The sequence below is a fragment of the Papilio polytes genome, unplaced genomic scaffold, assembly GCF_000836215.1.
Source record: "Papilio polytes unplaced genomic scaffold, Ppol_1.0 DF821956.1, whole genome shotgun sequence".
Taxonomy (NCBI): Eukaryota; Metazoa; Arthropoda; class Insecta; order Lepidoptera; family Papilionidae; genus Papilio; species Papilio polytes.
In genome coordinates this window covers 254,582-262,754 of record NW_013527248.1, presented here as the reverse complement: position 1 = coordinate 262,754, position 8,173 = coordinate 254,582, and the positions used below count along the sequence as shown (strand labels likewise).

Here is an 8,173-nt window from a genome sequence, read left to right as displayed (position 1 = left end):
AAAAAAAAAAAAAAAAAAAAAAAAAAAAAAAAAAAAAAAAATAGAATAAAACATTAATTTTACGTTTACTTTATTTATTTCCTTTATGTAAAGTAGTAATTAAATAGGATATAGGTTTTAATGTAGTTAGGGTTTTGTTAGGGTCTTTCTTTTTATAACATTAGTAGAGTTTCCTAATTTCCATAGTATTTACTAATTATAATAAGTTAATCCAAGAACAATATAAGTGACTTATTGATTATATTTTACATTTACTTTCATAAGTAATTTAGCAAAGACTTAGAAGAAAATAAAAAAAATGTTTACCTGAGTAGCCGGGCGCACATTTGCAGAGGTAGTCATTGGTCGCTCCCAGTAGAGGTCGCTCCATCATTATATCGTCCTGAGAAGTTATTTTACTCTAAATTACTCTAATATCAAGTAATATTCGATAATATCCGACTCGAGGGATCAACAATTCAATAAACTCATTTACTAGAATTCACACTATTTTTTATTAAACAAGATTGTAAATAAGTTTACGGACACCTGAATTCGCTGGATTAGCGAAGCGATCACCCATAATCAGCGAAGGAGATGCATATACCGTTTGTGCCTCTACGTCCTTCACCTTAAAAACCAATATTCCCCACCCTTTTCTTATACTAAAAGTTCAATAAATCTATTCTAAGACGTTTTCCTTGTATAAATCTGTTTAAATAAAAGCTCAAATGGAGTGCACATACCTGTAGGGCCGCAGGTGGCGGCAGGTAGCAGACGCCGTGCAGGCAGTCGTGGTGCGCGCAGGGCGAGGTGCCGAGCGCGGCGTGCGGCGCCGCCTCGCAGTAGCGGCCGGCGTAGCCCGCGCCGCACGCGCAGCGGTACTCCTCCAGACCGTCCACGCACGTCGCGCCGTTCTGTGCACACAGCTGCCTTTACACAACCTCGCCCCGCTCAAACGAGCAAGCGGCCAGCTGAATCCGCCGAAATGGCGAAGCGACAGCCCATAGACATTCGCAATAGCGGATGCGTTGCCTACCTATACCTCTCCTCCATCAAATCCACTTCTCTTCCCATCCTATTCTTATAAGAAAAAGGGACTGAAACTAGTCCTCCAACACACTCATCACAGTGTACGCGGAATTGCTTCCACTTCACGTCTATCATCGAGGTATGTAAAGAGGCGAGCCCCGCATTGCGAACATAAAGCGGGCTCTACCACTGTCGAATCGATGCCCTAGAATAACTTAGTATAGCTGGCAGCTGGTTCTGGGACCTAAGTATGTGATACCTGGCACATGTGGTCGAGGCAATCGTCGGGGTTGAGGGTGCAGTTGGTGCCGGCGTACCCCCGCGGGCAGCTGCAGGTGTAGTGGCTGCCGTGGTCGGTGCAGGTAGCACCGTTCTCGCAAGGGTTGAACTCCGCGCTGCAGTACGGGATCTTCGTCTCGCAAAACTCACCTGGGACACGAGATTTTTTTATTTCATAAGGTGGCAAACGAGCAAGCGGCCATTAGAATTCGCCAAAATGGCGAAGCAACTGCCCATAGACATCCGTAACAGCGAATGCGTTGCCTACTTTTAATCGACGCAGAAGATGCACATAAAGAGAATATTTCCCCTTTCCATACCTCTCCTTAATCCAATCCGAAAGAAAAAGGGACTTAAATTAAGCCTCCAGCACACTCATCAGATTGTACGCGGAATTGCGTCCACTTCACGCCTGTTTTCTGTGTGGTCGTGGTATTGCTGGGGCGAGCCGGCCCTACAGTGCGAAGATGTTAAAGCGGGCTCTACCTTAACATTTAGAAACCTCCTCCCACATATCTTACTTATATTATAATAATTTTTTTATTACTAAACATTCCGTGAAGGAAAAAATTATGTACATATCGGTGAAGAAATTCAAAGATATGTGTGAAGCAGTTGACTGTCCTAATCACTTAGGGTAGACTCCCCCTCAGTGGGGACGTATAGGTGATACTCACCCATGTACCCTGGAGCACATTTACATGTGTACCCCTCCAGGTGGTCGATGCAGGTGGCGTTGTTCTGACACATGTGGCCAGCGCAGTCGTCTATGTCCACCTCGCAACGTACCCCCGTGTAACCCGCTGAACACGAGCAACTACAAAAACAAGGCTAATTTGAGGTAGGGCAATGTTTAGTAGTGTGAAACAAATATCATAATAGATTTGCTCTTTAAAATAAAAGGTTAAAAAAGTATTTCACTGTCATATGTATGTCCCTATGCGTCCCATCCCCTAGCACTCAACTTTCCATTCCCAATATTTCAAAAAGGGTAAAAAGGTGTAAAGAACTATACTCCTCTGGCATATACGTCTGAAGTCGAAGACTTTACTATGTGAAAATATTAAATATTTATTGCTAATATTTTTATTTTGGTATCCGGGTTAATCTTCAAAAGGTACCCTGCCTTTTGGATAGACATCTACTAAAACTTCCTTGGTTTAAAATGGTTTACAAAATTATAATAAGCTCCATCCTCTGTCATGAAATATAAATACACCTTTTTTTGAGGATTTGTTAATAGATGGCGTCAGTGATCGTGTGTAAAATGTGTCAAGTGAAGTGTCAACTTCCTCCATATATTTTTTGAATCTCCTTGTTTGTTACCATCCTAGAGTAGAGTAGAGTGTACTCACTGGAACCTCCCCTCCTCCAGCAGGGTGCAGGTGCCGTGGCGGCAGGGCGCGCCGTAGCAGGCGTCGATGCGCTGCTGGCAGGTGTCGCCGTGGAAGCCGCGCGCGCAGGCGCACGCGAAGCCGGCGCGCGTGGCGCTGCACGTGCCGCCATTGGCGCACGGAGACCGCACGCAGCGGTCGCACTTCGATATTACCTCACTCGGTGCTTTCTCTGATTAGTTAAGTACAGAAAGATACCTTTAGTTGGTACTGATAATAGTACTTATAAATGAGAAAGTTTGGATGTTTGTTAGTTTTTTATATTATAAGGTGGTAAATGTCAAAATGACAAATTAACCTCTACTAAGGAATTCGCAATTGTAGATGCGTTGTTCATTACTCGACAGACACGCAGATAGCAAGATATTTCTCCTTATGCGTCTCCTCAACTGACAAATTCACTTTTACTTGCCATCCCTTCCTTATAAGAGGGTGGGAAGGGATTTAAGGCATTTATGATAGTTCATTAGCACCCTGTTATAGTAAAATCCACCTTATTATTCTGGCAGTTTTCATGCATCTTGCAAGTCTATCGCTATTGTAGGTGATTATTCAAATAAACAATAAAATAAATAAGCGAATGGGATTATTACCTGTACAAACAAATGCACTAGAAGCAGTACTAAGTACTAGTTTGTCTCGCATTCTCGGCGGCTCCGCGCACTTGGCGATGCCCGCCTCCACGTACTCGCCCGCGCTCTTCACCCACTCGGAGAGCCAGCGCGCGGCGCAGTCGCAGTACAGCGGGTTGGAGCCTAGCGCACTGGAATATAAGGCTTTAGATATAAATTAATTACAACGCCATCTATCGGTACTGGAATAAAATTGGCTACAGCTCCATCTATCAGTGCTAGAATAAAGTTATCTACAGCTCCATCTATCTAATAATTTTGTTACGGTAATTAAGAAAACAACCATAATATGTTAATTGGCAACATTGCTGTTATTTGATATCCCCAGCTTGTAACTTCTCTTTGTACAATAAAAGTGCATTTTCACAAGTTTCTGTTTTGTTAATTTCACCATTATCCACATAACAAAACAACAAATTTAATAAATGTTTTACTGGTTGAAGCAGTGAGTTACAGCGCCATCTATTGTTATATTCTGTAGTAATCTTGACTTATTTTCTTGTAGGTTTGTTTTTTCAATAAGAATAGAGATTTTGTCAATTTAAAGTTATAATACATTTTGGATATATAACACTAATTATGTGTAAAACCATAAATATAACTTACACATGAGAGATCGACTCCAGGTCTCTGAAGACGCCGTCAGCCAGCATCGAGATGTTGTTCCCGTGCAGAGACAGCACGCGGAGCTGCGTTAGACCTTTGAGGGCGTCCCTCTGGCAAATAAAAACAAAAAGTCCATATAAATAACGAATGGCAAAACGACTGCCCAGACATCCGCATTTATAAATACATTGCCTTAACTGACGGAGGAGATACACATAAAGAAGATAATTCCCCTTTCTGTACGTCTCTACCATCAAATTCACTTACCTTTTCCACTCTTTCCTTATTAATGGAGTGGAAAGGAAAAGGGAATTCAATTAGGCTTCCAGCATGCATAGGGATCTAAATTTGTGGGCTTCGAACTGCTACAGACTTAAGTGAAGAAGTAAGTTACACTATTTAAGTTACCTGAACACATCTCAGCCTGTTATAGCTGACAATTAGTGTAGACAACTTGGTGAGGCCGTCGAATGTATTATTGTGGAGTACATCTATCTTGTTGTTGGAGAGATCTAGACGCGTCAGCTGCGTGAGATGACGGATTTGTTCAGGCTCTAAACTTGTGATTTCATTTGATTCTAAATACCTGAAAAAGAACGAATTATTTATCTATACTGATATTATAAAGAGGAATGATTTGTATTTTTGTATGTATTTGATTCACGCTAAAACTAATAGGCCGATTTTAAAAATTCTTCCACCATTAAAAAGGTAATTTGTCTGTGAGTCAGATAGTCATATTATATTTTAATTTCATGCGAGCGAAGTCGCAAGCAACAACTAGTAATTTAATGTTTTTAGAACAAGCAAACGAATAACTTGAATTTGAAATACCGAAGTAACCGTTGCCGAAACATCATTTATTGCACACCTTGCCTATCTTTACGACAGAGGTGACAGCATCAATATACACTTTCTATACGTCCACTTCTCCGTCAATTCCTCTTACCATACTTTGCTTATAATAGGGAAAGGAGACTTTTGTCAGAAAATCTTACTAAAATTATAAATACAAGTCTAAATGGATATATGAATATTTGTTGGAGTTAGTGGCATATAAGGCCGAATGGATGTGTGAATGTGTGGCATAGACATAGTCTGAAAGAACACACTTGCTTTTTTTTTAATTTCACGAGAACAAACTCGCGAGCGAAAGCTAGTAAAAGGATGTATCAACTTACAATTCAGTAGTCTGTCTCGGTATATTATTCGGTAACGAAGTGAGTTGTGCGCGCGCGCAGCGCACCACAGTGCCGGCGCACACGCACGCCGCTGGACAATACTCCGCCGATAAACATCCTTTGTCTTCCGCTGTACAGAATAACCAGTATTTAGGAATGTTAAAGACCGTTAATAGATGGCGCTAATAAACTAAGACGTGTGCCTCGATTAAAAGATGGCGTTGTAATACATCCAATATTTTAATTTATCCATACTTTAAGAGATGACACTGTACTAAATCTGTTTTTTTAAAAATGGCCCTTTATTAATACTTGTAATGCCTCGTTCAATAGATGGCGCTGTACTACATCCATACTTTGATAGATGGCGCTGCATCAAGAAGTGTGCGTCTTTCAATACAACTACTAGATCAGGGACCACTTTACTAATCATAGGTCTAAATAGACCATAAGTAAATAACAGATAGTGTTTTTATTATCAGTGTGTATACAAATATGATAGAGAGGTATGGAGCTGCAGATACTGTACCGACTCTTAGGGAGAAGTTGATGAATATCAGACACTTACCCGTGCATTTAAAGTCAGTGAGTTCTAGATGCGGTATGTTGGCGCCACGCAGCGCTGCGGGCGAGGCGCAGGCGGCGGCGGGGGCGAGGCGGCGCGCGCGCAGCCAGCCCGCCAGCCAGCCCACGTGACAGCTGCAGTGGATAGGGTTGCCCGACAACGTCCTAAAGACAAACAGGATAATCTATACTAATATGAAGAGAAAAAAAATGTATTTTTGTATGTATTGAAAAAACTCAAAATCTACTGGACCGATTTAAAAAATTCTTTTACCATTAAGAAGCTACGTTATCACTGAGTAACATAGGGTATATTTATTGCTAACAGATAGTTAGTAATTTATAAAACCTGAAAACACAATATTTTGGTTGACTACAATAACTATTTGCCACCAATTTAAGAAATACGGGGCAGTGAAGAATTTTTTTTCACTGGTACTTTCTCTGAAAGGTATCAGTTTTCAAGATAAGTCATCTCGTGTTGACTTGTTATAAAACATTTTACAACAATTATAATAAGCTCCACTTTTGTTAGAAAATAAACTAAACAGTGTTCCAAATTGAAATATAAACATTTAAATATTATTTAACGACATCTATTGACAATTAATTTAAACACAATTGTATGTAGTTTTGAGGATTTATTAATAGATGGCGTTAGTAATTTTGTAAAAAATGTTTTGAAGTGTAAACTTTGCTATCTCTATTTGTTTTTTAAATCTCTTTGGTCACTGACAAATTTGTAATTAATTTTATATGATTTAAATAAATAAACATAAATAAAACTAACTCCAACTTCTCCACTTACAGGGTTTTCAGCAAGTTTAGATGATCGAAAGCTCCGGGAGTGATGCATTTAATTTTATTCTCAGCTAAGGACCTGGAAAATAAATAACAACTATTTAAGATTTAAGGCATATTTTTGAAGGAAAAGAAACATTTTTTGAGGTTATACAACTTCGTCTTTGTACAGTTTGGACAACTGTCAGTGTTCCATTTTAAAAAATACAATCGTTTTAACATTTTGAAACGAGCGGAAACAAAAATCAATACAACAGCTTATAAATGTGCATGGAAAAATGTCAATTAGTGATACACGACAAAGGTTTTTTTATTATCCCTTCGTTTGCACTTACTGCTATCCAATAAGTTATTTGTAAGCGTTTTCGTTGCAATGAAGAAGGCAATTTTACCAGAAGTGAATACCGCGGATTTACGCCACTGTACATTTCCTTTTTGTATGTGCTTTGGTTTATTTTGTACATAACTTACAATGTAACAAGACTGTGCAAGCCGAAGAACATTTTATCAGTAACGGTTGCCAGATGGTTGCCATCTAGCAACAATTCTTGCATGTTGGCAGCGCCGTCGAATGCGTTATCTTCTATCTCTGTTATACCTGTAGGGAGAACACATGAGTGAGCGAGACGACAATATTCTTTAAACATTTCAAACAAAGATTTAAGAAATACACAGAGGAGGCATAGTTGACACTTCATTTGAGACATTTTTTCACATTACTAACGCTATCTATCGATAAATCCTCTAAAACACATGTCAATATAATTAATTGTGTTTAAAATAATCGCCAATAGATGTCATAAATATTTAAATATTTCTATTGTATTTTCTGACTCTGTTTAGTTTGTTTTTTTAACAAAAGATGGAGCTTATTATAATTGTTGTAAAATATTTTATTACAATACACGAGGTGGCACTAAACTTGACAACTGATATCTTTCAGAGAAAGTACCATAAAAAAATGCTCATTGCCTCGTCTATGTATCTTTTAAATGTTTTTGGTTTCAATGTAGGAACTTTTAGAGGTCTTATTAAAATAGACTTTCTAACCATTATTACGGAAATCCAGCTTATTGAGATCCGGCAGTCTTCCAAATAGTCCATCCGACTTGATTTGACGTAGATTATTATCTGACATTAATCTGAAAAATAGATAAAAATAACTCCCTTACATACTATTTACTTAGAAATGAATTTATTTTGACTAAACTATCGCACAACTGTTCAGTCTTGCTTTGATTCCTACGAGCTTATGGAGGTGATATTCGATTTTTAGTTGTGCAACTAAACAGTTGAATTTCGAAATAATCACAGTTCTGCGATTGTTTACTCTGTGTAATATTGTTGCTTACAATACGTGTGTAGCCATAGGCAGGTCGCGAGGGACATCGTTCTGTCCCGCTCTAACACACGCCACGCGCACCCCTCTTGCGTCCCACTCGCACGCGCACGCGGCGGGACACGCACCAGTGGCGCCACACGAGCCTCGATCACCTTCTGTTTCTTCACCAGCTAAGATACATAAATGTTTATGAGGCATTTTGGTTTTAATATGAACATGAACGCAAAATTAGACGATTTTTTTGTATATGTTACTATAAAATTATATTAATAAAGAATATTTTTGAAAACAATACGCTGTAACTGTGATTTTATGCAATTTTATCTCAATGGTTGGTATTTTTGATGTCATTATTTTCCGGTT

General features: G+C 39.0%; 1 protein-coding gene across 3 annotated transcripts in view; it reads right to left on the bottom strand.

The window, feature by feature from the left end:
- Positions 1-8,173, bottom strand: part of LOC106107612 (protein slit) — a 114,602-nt gene that overhangs the window by 13,719 nt on the left and 92,710 nt on the right. For all 3 annotated transcript variants that reach the window (XM_013288520.1, XM_013288518.1, XM_013288519.1), the window contains 14 exons: positions 7,821-7,980; positions 7,519-7,610; positions 6,940-7,066; positions 6,476-6,547; positions 5,672-5,832; positions 5,104-5,233; positions 4,331-4,508; positions 3,923-4,032; positions 3,278-3,447; positions 2,646-2,856; positions 1,968-2,107; positions 1,271-1,440; positions 726-896; positions 307-382 (listed from right to left, as the gene is read on the bottom strand). In XM_013288520.1, the coding sequence (XP_013143974.1) occupies positions 307-382; positions 726-896; positions 1,271-1,440; positions 1,968-2,107; positions 2,646-2,856; positions 3,278-3,447; positions 3,923-4,032; positions 4,331-4,508; positions 5,104-5,233; positions 5,672-5,832; positions 6,476-6,547; positions 6,940-7,066; positions 7,519-7,610; positions 7,821-7,980 (1,968 nt within the window). The remainder of the gene's footprint in view (positions 1-306; positions 383-725; positions 897-1,270; positions 1,441-1,967; positions 2,108-2,645; positions 2,857-3,277; positions 3,448-3,922; positions 4,033-4,330; positions 4,509-5,103; positions 5,234-5,671; positions 5,833-6,475; positions 6,548-6,939; positions 7,067-7,518; positions 7,611-7,820; positions 7,981-8,173) is intronic.